The sequence below is a fragment of the Bos grunniens genome, chromosome 3 (assembly GCF_055505025.1).
Source record: "Bos grunniens cultivar Pamir isolate PY7600 chromosome 3, Bosgru_T2T1.0, whole genome shotgun sequence".
In the NCBI taxonomy this organism is placed as follows: Eukaryota; Metazoa; Chordata; class Mammalia; order Artiodactyla; family Bovidae; genus Bos; species Bos grunniens.
In genome coordinates, this window is record NC_141167.1 from 98093729 (window position 1) to 98112012 (window position 18284).

Consider the following 18284-nt stretch of genomic DNA (forward strand, 5'->3'; position numbering starts at 1 on the left):
TGACTTTCACTTTCACTTTCCCAGAGTAATGAAACTGAAAGCAGAAACAAACAAATGGGACCTAATTAAACCTAAAAGCTTTTGCACAGCAAAGGAAACCAGAAAACAAAATGAAAAGACAACCCTCAGAATGGGAAAAAATATTTGCAAATGAAGCAACTGACAAGGGCAAATTTCCAAAATATACAAACAGCTTATGCATCTCAATCAAAAAAAAAAAACAAACTACTGCAATCAAAAAATGGGCAGAGGATCTGAAGAGACATTTCTCTAAAGACATACAGATGGCTAAAAAAGCACATGGAAAGATGCTCAACATCACTAATTATTAGAGAAATACAAATCAAAACTATAATGAGGCATCACTTCACACCTGTCAGAAAGGCTATCATCAAAAAATCTACAAACAATAAATGCTGGAGAGGGTATAGAGAAATGGAACACTCCAACACTGTTGGTGAGAATGTAAGATGGTAAAGCCACTATTGAGAACAATAAGGAAGTTCCTTAAAAAAGTAAAAACAGAGCTACCTTATGATCCAGCAATTTCACTCGTGGGCATATAACCATAGAAAATCATAATTCTAAAAGACACATGTACCCCAGTGTTTATCACATCAGTATTTGTAACAGCCAAGACATTGAAGCAGTTTAAATGCCCATCAACAGAGGAATGGATAAAAAAGATGTGGTATATATATGCAGTGGAATATTATTCAGCCTTAAAGATGAACGAAATAATGCCATTTGCAGCAACATAGATGGACCTAGAGATTGTCATACAGAGTGAAATAAGTCAGACAAAGACAAATACCACGATATCACTTACAGCTGGCATCTAAAAAAAGCATACAAATGAACTTGGTTACAAAACAGAAACAGAGTTCCAGATGTAGAAACCAACCCCATGGTTACCAAGGGGAGGGGAGGGATGAAGTAGAGACTGGGATTGATATATACACACTACTGTATATAAAACAGATAACCAATAAGGACCTATTATATAGCACAGGGAATTCTATTCAATAATCTGTAATGATCTATATGGAAAAAGAATCTAAAAAAAGAGTTCAAAAACAAAGAGTTCACTTTGCTGTACACCTCAAACTAACACATTGTCAATCAACTATATTTCAATAAAAACTTTTTTAAAAAGGGAGATTACGTTGTTTTGGAAGTCAAATTACAACTCACAATTGTCAGAATGGCTATCATCAAAAAAGTATACAAGTAAAGTATGCTGGTAAAGATGTGAAGAAAAGGAAACTCTTGATGCTATTGGTTGGAATGTAAACTAGTGCGGCCGTCATAGTGAACAGTATGGATGTTACTCAAGCTAAAAACAGAACTACAATATCATCCAGCAATTGCACTCCTTGGTATACATCTGAAGAAAATGAAAACACTAATTCAAAAAGATATGTGCATCTCAATGTTCAAATCAGCATTAGGTTATTTATAATAGCCAAGCTATGGAAGCAACCTAAGTATCCATCAACAAATGAAGGGATAAAGATGTGATTTGTGACTCTCTCTCTCTCTCTCTCTCTCTCACACACACATACACAAGAATATTACTCAGAAATAAAAAAGAATGAAATTCTGCCATCTGCATCATGGATGGATTTAGAGGGTATTATGATTAGTGAAACAAGTCAGACAGAAAAGACAAATACTGTATGTTATTACTTATCTGTGGAGTCTAAACAACAAGACAAATGAATATAATAAAATAGAAACAGCCTCACAGGTATAGAGAACAAACCGTGGTTACTAGTGGGAGAAGGAAGGGGGAGGGCCAAGGTAGAGGTGGGGGATTAAGAGAGAGAAACTACTAGGCATAAAATAAATAATCCACATGGATACAGAACAGGGAGTACAGCTATTATTTCATAGTAACTCTAAATGGAGTATAATCTTTAAATATTTGAATCACTATAGCATACACCTGAAACTAATACAACGTTGCAACAAAATAAATAAGGTCAAGTTACAACTAACTCAATTTAAAATTTTATCTTAAAACTTTGCATTCAAAAAGAAAAAAATATTACCACAACTTTTCATTGATGTCCCTAACCAGTTTTTCTTTTCTTAAAAGGTTCTTTTTGATGTGGACCATTTTTTGTGCTGCTTCAGTTGTGTCCAACTCTTTGCAACTCCATGGACTGTAGCCCAGCAGGCTCCTCTGTTCATGGGATTCTCCAGGAAAGAATACTGGAATGGGTTGCCTTTCCCTTCTTCAGGGGATCTTCTCCATGCAGGGATCAAACCTGTGTTTCTTATGTCTCCTGCACTGATAGACGAGTTCTTGACCACTGGCCCCACCTGGGAAGTCCCAGGACCATTTTTAGAATTAATTTATTTTCGGCTGCACTGGGTCTTTGTGGCTGCACATGGGCCTTGTGGCAAGTAGGGGCTACTCTCTAGTTGCAGTGGGTAGTAGGCTTGTCACTGCAGGGCTTCTCCTGTTGGGGGCACGGGCTCTAGGCGTATGGGCTTTAGACGTTGCAGAATATGGGCTTAGTTGCCTTGAGGCATGTGAGATTTTCCTGGACCAAGGATCGAACTCGTGTCCCCTGCATTGGCAAATGGATTCTTAACTGCTGGACCACCAGGGACATCCAATGTGGACCATTTTTAAAGTCTTTTTGAATTTGTTACAAAATTGCTTTTGTTTTATGTTTTGGCTTTTTGGCCATGAGGTAGTGGGATCTTAGCTCCCAACCAGGGATCAAGCCTATTTCCACTGCACTGGAATATGAAGTTTTAACCACTGAATCACCAGGGAAGTTCCCCTAACAAGTTCTTAATGTGTCTGGTCAGAACAGTGGTTTACAAGGAAAGGCAACATTGCTTAGCTCCCTTCATGCTGACCTAATTCAATGGCACTCAGAACCCATAGCAACACTCAGCACTGAAATTTTAATCTGTAATATCTAAAATAAAATCCCAGAGGTCACATATAGTAAATTCTTTTAATAAGATCCTAATATGTAGAAAAACCAACAGCCAGAATATAGTCAGATATTCTTACAGTATTGAATAGCAAGAAGGCAAATATTTTCCCAATGAGCTATGTACCTTAGTCACATTCAGATAAGCCTATAATGTGTCAAAGCATAATGACACCTGCTTATATCTCCCTACTACCATCAATTCTCAGTCTTTATGGTTGTAGATGATATGATCTGCTCAGTTTCAACAAACGTGATTGCTATTGCTATGGAATGATGTTATTTAGACTGTCTGGGGATAGCTATGGATCTCCAATAACTTTGATTTTTTCAATCAGGATGGCTAAATGCAGTTTGTCTGCATGAATGTTTCTTCTAAAGAGGTGACAAAGATAGCAATGTAGTATCAAGTCTTTCAGGTAAAACAGTCATGCATCTGGCCACTCTAAACAGCCTAGAGTCACTAGCAACAGCTATTATCAACAGGCAAGACTCCAGGGGAGTAAGAACTCAGCCATGCTCCTGCCTGCATGCAAGGCACTGGAGAAACATGCAAAGCCATTAAATGAATGACATGAGGCAAGTGAGCCACACAAATACAACCAGTCACAAGACGGCAGTAATGAGGCAGGAGAATACAAAGAAATGTCCAAGCACACTCCTGTAACACCACCTGAAACAAAGTCACCTGATACGAAATGAAGTCACATCCATGTCTTCTGTGTGTGATCGCCATCCAAGGGCAGTGCCTCTCTGCAGAGGACGCAGTGGCAATCAATGCGAGGAGAGGAATGACAGTTAAGAGGACAAGCTTTGGATTCAAATACTTAGGGACAAATCCTAGATTTACTACTTACCTCTGTGACCTTCAGCAAGTAACCTCTCTTTGCCTCAGTTTCCTCCTGTATAAAATGGTGATAGGAATAGGAACCTCTACTCTATAGAATTACCGTGAGCACTAGAGCAAATACACCAAAATATATAAAGTGTCTGGCATATAGGAAATGACCGATAAGTGGTAGCTGTTGTGTTGGCAAAACTAAGACCAAGAGCACAGGCCATATAGTCCATTCAGATAATGACTAAACCATCGGCTATGTATCAATTCAAGACATGTATAATTAAACAATTTTTTTCAAACTCTAAAAAATAAAGGCAAACAAGTATCCCCACCACAGTGTTTTCTCAGAGTGGACGACCTAGACAGTGAGGGCAGGAAAGGTGATCAGGGAGCGATTCCTCAGGGCAGCATCACTGCCCCCACAGACCCCATCTCTGAGACTCCGAGGTTGGGAATGACAAGACAAGACCGAGCATCCCTTCTGGCCGCTGGACCCCAGGACTCACCTGTGTATGGCAGCACACAGTGGCAAGTATAACCGCTTACGTCATCAAGGCAGGTTCCTTGGTTCAGACATGGATTTGAAGCACATTCATCAATATTCACCTGGCAGTTATAGCCTGCACACAAAAAGGGGGGGAAATCAAAGACAGTGAAACTTTCTGTTAGCCTCCTCAATATCTCAATTACTAAGCAATGCTCTCAGCAGTAAATATTAAACACCTCAGAAACTGCATTAATTTCTTCAGGCCACCGAAATACCTGCTCATTCATTTCAGTGTAAAGTCCCTGACATACAGTCAGTCAGTAAAACTGCTTAATCAAAAAATGAATGGAAGAACAACATATTCTAATAGCTTGAAAGTTTAATGAATGTCCAAATACAAGTAATTTCTTTATAATGGACCAAGAAGTTCACTAGGGTAAAAAAAAAAGCTACTGCTATATCTAAATGGAGGCTTCTATACAAAGTATCTGGTCAGGGCTTAAAAATAGGCTAGAAATTATCGAGGGATAAAATATTTGAACAGTTAATCAAAGCTTCTTGATTTATGCCCACTTTTTCAAATGCACAGTATCTACCATCAATGTGGTGATGCTTTCTGAAGTCACAAAGCTCTTCTCCCTGATCCAAGACACAAAATCTACTCCCACTATGAAAAAAGAGAAAAGTAAGGAAGCATTCATGGGGATAGGATATTACCAAATGCCACCACCTTTATACCTGCAATAGGGCCTGACACAGAGTCTTAAAACTGAGAAACTATAGCCATGTACAAAAAGAAAATAATGGTCTAAGAGTATAGAGGTCTGAGTTCAAACTGTACTCTGTTAATCACTAGACATATGATTGTGAACTATTTTGATATTTATTTTGTCAATCAGCAAGTCTCAAAGAGACACAGGAATAAAAGTGCTTTTAAATCTCTAAGTTTCTTTACAGATGTTATATATCTGAATGTCAAAAAGTTAATGACTAAAATACGATCTTAGAAAAATGTCAAGTTATCAAATAAAGTGACACCGAAACATACTGACCTATCACAGTAGCCTGGCACAACTTTGAGTTGTGAAACAAATGACCATATGGGTCAAGGAGTACAAATATGCATGATTTACTCACAGGTTTCTCTCTCGAGGGTTAAAGAAAAAAGTGACAGGAGAAATGTAACAGAGACAACTCAAAAAGTGCTTGTACACAATACTCACTACTATGCATTTTTCCAGAAGGCCATAGGTGACTAAGTATCATCTAAGAACATCTCAATGTTTAAGAGAATTTGCTGTAAAGGTTTTAAATACATGGATTCTCCCATGATATTATTGCTACAATTATAGTAAAACAAGATTTTCATTCTTCTACCAATATCTCTTTTGAATTATTACAGAATCAAGCCTACCCTGGAGCTTACAATTAGAATACTCAATTAGAATGTCCAAAGTTGTATGAGTGGAGCTCTAGTTGCTTACCTTAAATGGTACTGTTTCAATAGCTCACCTCTTTGCTAGTCTGAAAACAGAATCCATGTTTAAATTTATTTATGTTTTTATTCTCCAACTGCCCTATAACTAATAAGTGCTCAAATTAAGGTTGCTATATGAATGAGTAGGAAAAGGGGAAAGAAAGAATTGAGTCAAGCTGTATGTACCAACAAAAAGGCATAAAAAGGACATAAAAATATGCACTTCTGCATCACCTTTAAAGCCCTTCTTGCAAGTGCACCTGTATCCATTCACCAGATTGTCACAAGTTCCCCCGTTCTGGCATGGATTAGAAAGACATTCATTTTTGTCCACTTCACAGTTGATGCCAACCCAGCCTGCATCACAGAGGCACTTGTATCTGAAAGAAGACAGAAATAAGTTACAGTTGTGATATGAATGTACAATTAAGTCACAGTTGAAATACAAAATTCTGAAGAAATGAAGGATCAAGGAGCTCCTGGGTGGGCTAATCTCATTTCTGTTCCTCTTCAAACCTACACTTGGGTTACCTTGTGAATCATGTGGGCCCATCTGGAGTATTTAGTAAACACAGCTTCCTGGCCTACAAAAATGCTGGAAAAATTAAGTAAGTACAATGGGCTTACATATGTAAAGAGTGGTTGGTACAACAAATTGGGACAATCTGAAAGACGCACTGACATTGATAAATCTGAAGTTTCTCTTCTGCTAAATAAACATAAAGAAACCTTAGATCACTTGTTTCTGGTGTAAAACAGATACTCAGAAAGCAGGGTAGTATCAGAGACTCTAAGTGACCCCAAAGAGCTCCTGGGATGTCTGACTTCTGAGACATGGTTTGTTCTGACCTGAAACCCTGCTCCCAGAAAGCACCAAGTGTACTGAGCAAGAAATGGAACAAAAATGAAGGTATCTGAAATGTATGCATATTGTTCACAATTTGAACACCATTAGCACTTAGCATGTGATATCAGGAGATAAAAGCCTCCCTGTCTGGTGATTCTTTTTTAAAGAAAGTAAATGGGTTGGGATGCTTTGAAGTCTGCTATACTCTGAAACAGGAATACTGAGTTAATTCATCTTAGAAATCACTTGATTTCCCATTTACCTCTAAACGTACTCTTCATTTTTCACCTGTTGTAAGCATGGCAAATGCTAAATCTTGGCCAAAGTCCCATCCTCTGGCAAGCATAGCAAGAGCACAGGACTATCTCATGGAACCAAACGTCACACTCTGTGATTCTAGAAAATTACCTGCCAACACATTACACAACTCTCAGGGGCTTGCCAACTGTGAACACTTCATCAGGGCCAAGACTCTAGCTAGCTGAGACCAGCTCTACTTTAGTGGTACCCACTGGTATCATTATGAAACAGAGTTGGGTTTTCTTTAAGCAGGAGGTTAAGAATATCAATAACCTCAGATATGCAGATGAAACCACCCTTATGGGAGAAAGTGAAGAGGAACTAAAAAGCCTCTTGATAAAAGTAAAAGAGGAGAGTGAAAAAGTTGGCTTAAAGCTCAACATTCAGAAAACGAAGATCATGGCATCTGGTCCCATCACCTCATGGGAAATAGATGGGGAAACAGTGGAAACAGTGTCAGACTTTTTTTTTGGGGGGGCTCCAAAATCACTGCAGATGGTGACTGCAGCCATGAAATTAAAAGATGCTTACTCCTTGGAAGGAAAGTTATGACCAACCTAGATAGCATATTCAAAAGCAGAGACATTACTTTGCCAACAAAGGTCCGTCTTGTCAAGGCTATGGTTTTTCCTGTGGTCATGTGTGGATGTGAAAGTTGCTGAGTGCTGAAGAATTGATGCTTTTGAACTGTGGTGTTGGAGAAGACTCTTGAGAGTCCCTTGGACTGCAAGGAGATCCAACCAGTCCATTCTAAAGGAGATCAGCCCTGGGATTTCTTTGGAGGGAATGATGCTAAAGCTGAAACTCCAGTACTTTGGCCACCTCATGTGAAGAGTTGACTCATTGGAAAAGACCCTGATTCTGGGAGGGATTGGGGGTGGGAGGAGAAGGGGATGACAGAGGATGAGATGGCTGGATGGCATCACTGACTCGATGGACATGAGTCTGAGTGAACTCTGGGAGTTGGTGATGGACAGGGAGGCCTGGCGTGCTGCGATTCATGAGGTCGCAAAGAGTCGGACACGACTGAGCAACTGAACTGAACTGAAGTCAAACAGAATACCCCCTTAGAACACAATCTTGCAGTTAGTACTAAAAGCACAACAGCTAAAGACTCAGAAAATAACCCTGGACTCCTCGCATGCGCTAACTACCCACATGAGGAATGAAACATTCCTCCTTACTTTCCATCTACTCAGTCATGGGAGGCAGGGTAGAAGTGGTGACTTGGAAGACTATGATGTGGATCACCAACCTCTTCAGCCTAGTCTCAGTTCAAGTACTGACTAACTGCTACAGGGTATGGCCAGTACTAAAACTCAACTGGCTTGACACGGGTCAATAAGAAACGATAAATACACAACAGCTACTCACCCAGTGAGGCCCCCAGTACAGTTTCCATGGACACAGGGATTGCTCAGGCACTCGTTCACCTGTGAGTAGCAGCTGGGATGGTGGGGGCCCTCAGGGCAGATACAGCGGAAACCGTTCACATCATTGATGCACGTTGCACCCTTGCGACAGGGATTGGAGGCACACTCATCAATGTCAATGTTACATCTCTGCCCTGTAGAGAAGGGGGACAGTTTCTGTCAAATCCAAAATGCTTACGGAATAGACCCAGGACCATGAGATCTATTGTGCAGATACCTTTACCTGCCAAGGCTATAAAATGCTGTGGGCACCAAATGTCAAGACTTAAGGAAGAAGACATCTAATAGCACTTAGTGCCATGCAAGAAGGAGCAGAGAGCACTGTACTTTGATAATTTAACAAAGTTAACAAAACACTGGAACGGTGTTGTAGTGTTTCGACATGTGTTTCTTTACTCCAGTTTAGAAATGGGGAAACTTTACATCAAATATTCAAAAAGAGAACATCAAATGCTATCAAAGTTGGCTGCTCCTCTTGCTGCTGTTCGCAGAACTCTCAAGCTTTCCTTATCACTGTTGTCAGCTGGTTTACTGCACTCATTCTTGTAAGACTTAGTCAATCTTTTACATTTCTATATATGGTAAATTTCAATTAACAGGAATGTTCAGTGATTACCATTGAATCCCTATTAATGATTAAGTTGCTTAAAAAGAAAAGCCATTTGTTTTCACTTTTAGAATTGTATTAATCTATTTTCTGGCTCAGGAAGAAGAGAAAACTATAATTTCATTGTTCTCTGATCATTGAGAAAAGCATTCAGGGTCTCTCAATATAGACCAGTGGTTCTCAAATTTGAGTGTGCAAGGATTGCTAAAAGTACTTGTTTTAAAAGAAGATCCTTACAGCTCCAAAGTTACATTTTAAATAATGTAGGTGTTTCAGATACTACATTTTGAGAAATTATGAGGTAGACAATTATTATTTCACAAGTTATAATGTAAATGTTCATAATATATGAAACTGAAATGAATATGTTCTTCCTCTAAAACATACCCAAGATTGCACTTTGAAAAGATGTCTGCTATAAAGTGGAATAAAGTATGCCAGTTACCTATGAGTTTTGCTTTGTTAAGTTTTGAATAAATGAGATTTAACTATATATTCCAAAATGATATAAAATTTTAAAATAACCCATAATTCTGTAAATGAGTGGTGACAAGTAACTGCTATGAAGGAATTACAAATTTCAAAGAATACAATTTTCTGATTCATATAAAACCAGGCATTTTTATTTAAGAAAGAGTAACCCTGCAATTAGAATAGGAAATTCCAAATGAAATAGATACACACCCTTTTAAAGTATGGGTATTAACATTTTTTCACTCTCTACTGCTCTCTAAACCATTATTGGTAGTTCGTGTGGTAAAAAACCCATAATCTGATAGTAGTTGCTATTTTCCCTTTAAGTATTTTATTAATAACCAATTCTACAATACTACTTTCTTAGCTTCAACTTCTGATTTTTTTTTTAGATGTTTGCCACTGGCACCAAGATAAGAGCCACAAGTCTTCAACTACAGCGCTATCCTCTGTCTGAAATCCAGTGGAGAATGAGATGAAAAAGCTTTTTCAATTCTGTCTTTTCTTGGGAAAAATCTTCTCAGAAGTCATACTTCTCACATTTTCTTTATTTGCTTTTAAAGCTCTCAGCAGAATCAATCTTCAAGTCATCTTTAGCTGAGAGGGTTAAGTGCCTCTTTGTGTAGTCCACCTGGTGAACTGCAGCTGCTTCACTAGCAAATTCTCATCCTTTAAGTAGCATCGGAAATCCCAGTATTTCATGAACTCCCAGCACAAGGCTATGTACCTTACTGGGCTCAGTAACTACTGAATGAGGAGAAGGCAATGGCACCCCACTCCAGTACTCTTGCCTGGAAAATCCCATGGACGGAGGAACCTGGTGGGCTGCAGTCCATGGGGTCACTAAGAGTCGGACATGACTGAGCAACTTCACTTTCACTTTTCACTTTTATGCATTGGAAAAGGAGATGGCAACCCACTCCAGTGTTCTTGTCTGGAGAATCCCAGGGACAGAGGAGCCTGGTGGGCTGCCGTCTACGGGGTCGCACGGAGTCGGACATGACTGAAGTGACTTAGCAGCTTAGCAGCAACTACTGAATGAGAAATTAGCCAATGTTTCTTATTGTGTAGATAGATGCCTGACAAATTAGTATTTAATGAATGAAAGCATGGTATAGTCCAGACTCAAGAGTCTAGTGTTGGATGTCAGAGGTTCCATATGTGAGTGCTGGTCATTCATTCAGCAATATTTTCTAAGTGCTCCCTGAGTGCTACACAGTTTTAGAAAATGCTGGCTTAAAAGACAATTAAGGAGGCGCCTGCCTTCTGGGAACTCAGTCCTAATAGTGAGACTCACTAGCTAAGACCATAGATACATTAAGCTCTTTCAGTTGCCTTATTTATTAAATGAGGATAATAAAAATTCCCTAAGTTTTTTTGTTAATTTTAAATTAAGACATGATTGACATGTAACATTGTGTAAGTTTAAGGTATATGATGTGTTGGTTTGATATATTTTATATATTGCAATATGATTATGTCCACAGAGTTAGTTAACACTTCTATCATGTCCCATAACCATCATTTCTTTTTGTGGTAAAAACAATTAAGATCTACTCTCTTAGCAATTTGAAAGTTTATAATGCAGTATTGCTGACTATAATCACTATGCTATGCATTCAATCAGAACTTATTTATCTAGTAGTTGCAAATTTGTACCCTTAAACAATATCTCCCCAATCCCCTACCCTCCTAGCCTAGACCCTGATAGACACCATTCTACTCTCTGCTTTCATGAGTTTGGCTTTTTAATATTCTGCATTAAGTGATACCATACAGTATTTGTCTTTCACTGTCTGATTTATCTCACTTAATGTCCTCAAGTTCCATTCACGGTGTCACAAATGTCAGGATTTCCCTCTCTCTCATGGCTGAATAATATTCCATTGTATACATAAAAGGTATCTCCTTTACTCATTCATCCATTTGATGGACACTCTGGTTGTTTTGATATCTTGACTATTGTGAATAATGCTGCTATGAACATGGGTGTGTGCAAATACAAATACCTCTTTGAAATATTGATTTCAATTCCTTTAGATACACAAGTGTAGAATTCCCAGACCTTAGGGTAGTTCAATTTTTAATTTTTTGACAACTGCCATATTGTTTTCCCATAATAACTGTAACATTTTACATTCAGATCAACAGTGCATGAGAGTTCCCCTTTTCCCATACCCTCACAAACACTTGTTATCTCTTATCTTTTTAATAACAACCAATCTTTCAGGTGTGACGTGATATTTCACTGTGGTTTTGATTTCCATTTTCCCAATGATCAGTGATGCTGAGCATCTTTTCCTGTACCTGTTGTCTTCTTTGGAAGACATCTGTATGTCTTCTTTGGAAAAAGAATGTCCTTTGCCCATTTTCCCCCTGATTCTAAACATTTGTTTTCCTTCATCGCTTATACTTTTTTGAATGTGTATACCTTGCTTTTACCTACTTCCCTAGTCTTTAGTCATTTTCTGATGTATGCAGTCTGGGTTCCTGATCATACCTTAAATCCTTTTAAAGCCATGACCTCATTGTCTACCACTTTTCCCATAACCCAGTGCTCCTCTGTGCTTAGCAGTATGCCTTCACTAATGGCTGGAGAACCAAAAACAACTGTGTGTTCAACATTTACAAATTTATAATTTATAAATATTTATTCACTTTACTCCTGATTAGAAAATCCTGTAAGAGACTGAAAGAAAGACGAGATTGTAAACCTCAAATCCATTTTTTTAAATTGAATTTGGTGATTTTATACAGCTGCATAATGATACTGTGATGAGGATTAGCTATATTGGTAGCTACTCATCACCATTATAGCCTTTCAAATGCTATTTGAAAGTCACTAGGGTTTGGTAGATTGTAAAGCTTTTAAAACTTTACCTGTTTCAGTCAATACTGGATTTCAAAATATAAATAATGATTTACAGCCTAAAAAATATAATCAGAATGTGGTTAAATCATGTAGCTCTGAGAATTAGAGTGAACATTACCAGTATTTTATATCTGGAAATTATTGGGAATTTTCCAGTAATATTTTCTAAAATTGGGTTTCCCTACTCCTAATGTGTTTTCATTTTTAAAGTGTTAGTCACTCAGTCATGTCCGACTCTTTGTGACCCCATGGACTGTAGCCTGCCAGGCTCCTCTGTCCATGGAATTCTCAAGGCAAGAATACTGGAGTGGGTTGTATAATTGACATATAACATTATTAGTTTCAGGTGTACAACATAATGATGTGATATTTGTATATATTGAAAAATGATCACTACAATAAGTCTAATTAACATCTGTCACTATACTGAATTTTTTTCTTGTTATTTGTCCAATTTTTAATTGAATTATTTGCTTCTTTACTATTGAGTTGTATGATTCTTTATATATTTTGGATATTAACTTTTTGTTAGACACATAGTTTGCATATATTTTTATCCATCTCTGTAGGTTAGCTTTTCAACATATTGTTTTTTGCCCCCCAGAAGTTCATTTTAGTTTTTGTTACTTGTGCTTTTGGTTTCATTTACAACCTATCTACTTTTATGGATCATTCTAAGAAGTTAGCAAAATAATGAACATGAATGTGAAACTGAAAAAGTAGTTTATACAACTGAAAAATGGTCTACTGAAGTGCCACATGATTTCTTACTTCCTATTCAATCAGTAAGTATAAAGTGGTCTGCGGAGAACAGAGAATTTTGTCTGAAAAAAAAATTCCCTTAAATCTGTTCAAGCTGTTATTAAAATTGTAATAAAAAGTTAACAGTATTAAAATAAAGGCAAGACTAAAACACCTTATATTTATGGGTCATGAGTATATAACGCAGTTGCCTCTGATATTTTCAGCAACTGACTTGAAAAAACAAATAGAAAAAATAGACGTAGAAAACAGTTCCAAGAACAGGGTACCACCCAGTAACCAAAACATTCCATTCCTTGGTTATGCAGTTTCATGCTACACCTTAAGTTTATTTTAGAATATTTTTAGCCTATGTCCTCCCTCCATGACCTTCCTGATTTGCTAAATGTTGAAAAGAGAGAGCATATGATTCACTGACATTTCCAAAAAGTTTAAGTCGAGTCTAAGGCTTACATATCTAAAAAGAAACCACAGCAGGCACCTACTTACGCTGTCCAGTCAAGTGGCAGTGAGTATGAACTCTGTAATAGAAACCCCCGGGGTGGAATGCTGGCCCTAGTGCACTGGTACTGTTACTTAAGCTCTCTGAATTCAGGGTTTCTCATCAATACTGTAGAAATAATAATAGTAGTGACAATTAATGAGATTAGGCACTTGATTTAATGCCTACCTCAAAACAGGGCCTGAATAAATGGAAGCTATTCTCTTCTTACTACCTATGTAAACAAGTACATATGCCATTCTGTCTAAAAGAAATTCAGTTGGCTGTCACTGAATGTTGGAGAGACACATTTCAGGATACAGAAGTACATCTGGCTCCACACCAGCAGTGCTGGGTACTAGACACAAGAACTCTCATCATCCTGGTCTTCTGAGTGATATTTCACTGAAAAGAGATCATGGTGACCACGTAGGCCACAAACGTTCCTGTCTCATGTCCACAATCACACCAAGCAGTGCAAAGGATTGTGAAATACAGAGAGAGGTAAGTTCCCAGCAAGAAAGAGGCATCTCTTGGCTTTTTGACATCATAGTTTAAAAAGCTCTGTGGAAAGTTTCTCACATTGGTTGCAAAGGACCACATGTTATTTATGAAATGGTAACATCATTATGTAAGTGCCTTATTGTGTGTGGCATTGTCTAGAAGGAATGGGATTGGCACCTGACACGCCCTCTGATGGTGCCTTTGACAAACAGATGTATCAGAAAGAGGCTCCATATTTCCTCAGTAGCTCCTAGTACTTTTTGATCAGGAAGGTAAAAGGTAAAGGTAATCTTATTAGCAAGAAAAAAGATAAGAGAAAAGACGCATGTGAGTTTGTGTGTGTGCACACATGCTGCGTATATAAATGTTCTAGCTGGGGGGTTTAATTAAGAATTTAAGAAGAATTATAACCAATTTTATTTTAGTCACTTACTTTCTCCCTCCTGGAGAGAAAATAAAACCCACTATGCTAGCCAAAAATAGGTTGCTTTGCTAAGTTTTGACTTTACTTAAGTACTTATAAGAGGAAGGACTCAGAAAAAATCATATAAGGTGTTCATAGAATTTTACCTTGGCCATGCCTTTATAGAAGGCATTCACTACTAAGTATAGAAAAATTTGAAAGCTATATAACTTAAGCACAGTGATGGAAACTCATGGTCTGAAAAGAAACTCTTTTTTAAGTAGCTATAAACACATGGCTTAAAAACCCTAACTAATGAGAAGTTTCATGTTACAGTTCAAGGAAGGCCTGTAAGTAGAAAACTGGGCCAGAGAAGCACAGAAACAACCTTCTAACCTTCCAAGAGACAAATAAGTCAGATATATTTGAAAGTAACTAACCTTTAGATGCCCTTTTCCCAAAGTGAGGGGGCTGAAGAAGGAAGGTCCTTCAACAGTATTAAAATAAAGGCAAGACTAAAACACCTTATATTTATGGGTCATGAGTATATAACACAGTTGCCTCTGATATTTTCAGCAACTGACTTGAAAAAACAAATAGAAAAAAGGTCCCAACAAAAAGGAGCATTACCTGTGAATCCTGGTGAGCAGACACAGTTGTAACGATTAACGCCATCCATACAGACTCCATGGACACACGGGTTACTTGCACAGTCATCAAAATTGATTTCACAATTAACACCTGCAAAGATGAAAGCAAAGAGAAACCGTGCAATATTAGCACAGGAATACCAATGATCTTTGTTTGTGATGCTGGGTGTTAGGAAATCTAATGAGTATCTAGCCAACCTTGAATACAGGAAAGTAGCATTTCTGAAAGTTCAGTCCTCCAGACCTTGTCAAAGGTATCATGAGGTCAAATGATTGTATTAATCACACTAAGCCACTATTTGTCTTTTTTATTGTGTTGGCATTAGCACTATGTTACAAAAGCAATGGATGCAATTAAAATAAATTCACTGATTAAAAAAAAAAAAGTCCACCAGACCCTGTGACAGAGTCTTCAGAACCTGGCAACAGTTCTTCATGATGTATGCTCCATCAAGGCAGAGATTTTTATCTCTTTTGCCTCAAGTATCCAGAGCAGCTTGTAGCATATGTTGCCTCATTTTAAGTACAAATTAGGGATCCAAAGTTATTATACAGCTGCAATGACAATTAGTTGAACTGATCCCTTTTACACACTGAACAATTCTCAGTGACAGGCAGCAAGGAGCCTGTCATCACTTCTGCTTTAATTCTGAGGCTGACAGTTTTCTATGACCTTGAATATAAGGTGCTTCCTAACTTCAGAAACATTGAAGATTAAAAAAAAAAAAAAGTGTAGCTCAGCAATGAAGACATCTGCAAGGCAGCTGACAGCCAGCAGGAGGCACAGTAAGAGCTGTACTTTGATCTGTTTAACCCCAGCGGTGGGACACATGGGCAAATGGTGAGATGAGAATCGTAAATGAAGGACCCACTGAAGGGGCCCCAGTGAGCAAGCCAACGATTTGGAGTGGCATGAAAGGTCAACGGGAAGGGTATGGGATGGATTAATGTGAGAAGAACACTGGGCAGGCCATGACACAGAGTTGGTTTAAAGAAGCGGTGGTGCCCAAGGCCAAGGACATGCCAGTAGGAACGAAAGCAAAAGGATGAATGTGAGAGGTCATAAGAGTTATAGTCTTTATCACTTGGAAACCGAGTCAATGAAGAGAATAAGGGAGAAGTCATGGAAATTCAGAGTTACCACACCTGGATGTCTAGGAAAATATAATGCTCTTGACAGATGTTGTGAATGAGGAAGAGGAGTTGGTTTTGGAAGACCAAAGTCCTGGTTTTGGATCTTTGAATTTAAAACATTAACTGCTTATGTAGGTCTTATTAATTGATCTCCATGGACATGATTGCTTTAGAATATCAGACTGTACCCAACCAAATTATTACCCAGTTCCCATATTTCCATTTTGATGATAAAGCTATGGCTTTAGATTACAATAAATATCTTACTGAAAAAATGAAGAGCAATGGAGGTATGCCTGCTGGCATCTTAGCAGGAATCCAGAAAGTGCCAAACTGTACTGTACTAGTGTTTTTATTCTTCACCTCCATGTACTCAGTTAAAACAATACAAAAAAGATAGTTTCACTTAAGAATGACTTTGATGAAGCTGCCGAAATTATTAACTTTATGATTTGATTATACCTTGACCCTTGAGTATACCTCTATTGTTTTGCGTGATGAAACAGAAAATACACATAAAGCTATTCTGTGGCATGCCAACTTACAGAGCAGTCTCCAGGAAAAGCAGTTGTGTGACTGAGTACTGAACTGAAACTGAAACTTTTTTCACAGAATCCCATTTTAATTGAAAGAGCAACTGACAGATGAACCAGGACTATTCAGACCTAAGCACTTAGCAAACAGTTAAGTGAAAGAAACAAGCCTGCCATTTCAAGGAAAACAACTATGACAATACTGTGCTCCAGAGGTAAAATTTAAGCTTTCATTAGAATTTTGGGACTTGTATCTACCACTATAAGCTTGATACTGACTGTCACTATTAAGGGCTAAAGTTCAGGACAAATCTTACAGAGTCATAGCTTTCTCCTGGGGTATGCTGCCTTCCTCCTGTATTCCCCAGATGAATGGCAGAGTTTCACTAGGAAAGTTACAGGTAACTAAATAGTAGAGATACACCAATCCCTACTGTTACCACTACTCTGTAAAAATACTATTATATTACTTAACATGAATTTAGTGATGAATTTGGATATCATAAAAGAATATCTTGGCAGTTTAAAAAGTCTAAAAATGAAGCCTCATAATTAGGATATAAACTAACAAATGAAATTTCCACAACAAAACGCCTAATATTTATTCACTCAAACTTTATGTGAATATTTATTCATAATTACTATATTGAAAATGTATCAAGTCATTATTGTGAACAAAATACTCTGCTTCCTACTTGATATAACTTTGTTTTCTCACTTCAGTGCCAAACCAATTTGTGTTACACCCATTTTATCACGCACTTGTACAATTACATCAGCACAGCTAGGATGTGAACCCAGCTCTCTGGATTCTATACACTTCACTGCACCACACCGGTCACTGTGATTAATGTAGCTATGCTGCCTTGCTAGCCACAGATGAGGCAAAGGTTTCGATATTCCTTAATTACAAATGGATACCTTTAGGAGATGTGTCTAGCCCTTGATTGACAATCCCAATTAATCCACAACAGACCAAGGCAGGCCCCAGGAAGCCATGCAGTTTAATGGGACTCTGGCCCTAAACCCATGTTGCATTCTAGCAGGAACAGACACTCAGCTCGAGCTGGGCCAATGAAATTATCTCACTGGAACACTGGAACATGAACTGGGTGACCTATGGTCTGCATGTGGCCCTACTTCCCACTAATCCCCCCAAAGCCTCATTATTCAATTCTCACTTGGAATCTGTAAGATGCTTCTGTGTGCTTTCACAGAATTCCTTCTGCTTGTCTGTTTTGTATTTGTTGTTTGCCGATGATTCTTTGCAGTTTCTATAACTTGAAACTTCCCCCAAACTTACTTAAGATCACAGGTGAAAAAAGGCATTAGTAGTGATTCTGGGTAGTGTACTGCGCTTTAAGTACTTAGTGAGTGAGAAACCACAATTATAACCTGCAGATTGTAAAGTGTCCCTTCTATCCATATACTCATCCAAACCCCAAGCTACCAACTCAGACTATATTATGAGTGGGTTGTCGATTCTTAGATTGCAACTCAAGAGTCTATACATAATGGTTAA

General features: G+C 38.1%; 1 protein-coding gene across 3 annotated transcripts in view; it reads right to left on the reverse strand.

Annotated features, from left to right (window-relative positions):
* NOTCH2 (notch receptor 2) overlaps positions 1 to 18284 on the reverse strand; it is a 175103-nt gene that overhangs the window by 34552 nt on the left and 122267 nt on the right. For all 3 annotated transcript variants that reach the window (XM_086392157.1, XM_086392158.1, XM_086392160.1), the window contains 4 exons: positions 15076 to 15186; positions 8284 to 8476; positions 5997 to 6142; positions 4305 to 4418 (listed from right to left, as the gene is read on the reverse strand). In XM_086392157.1, the coding sequence (XP_086248283.1) occupies positions 4305 to 4418; positions 5997 to 6142; positions 8284 to 8476; positions 15076 to 15186 (564 nt within the window). The remainder of the gene's footprint in view (positions 1 to 4304; positions 4419 to 5996; positions 6143 to 8283; positions 8477 to 15075; positions 15187 to 18284) is intronic.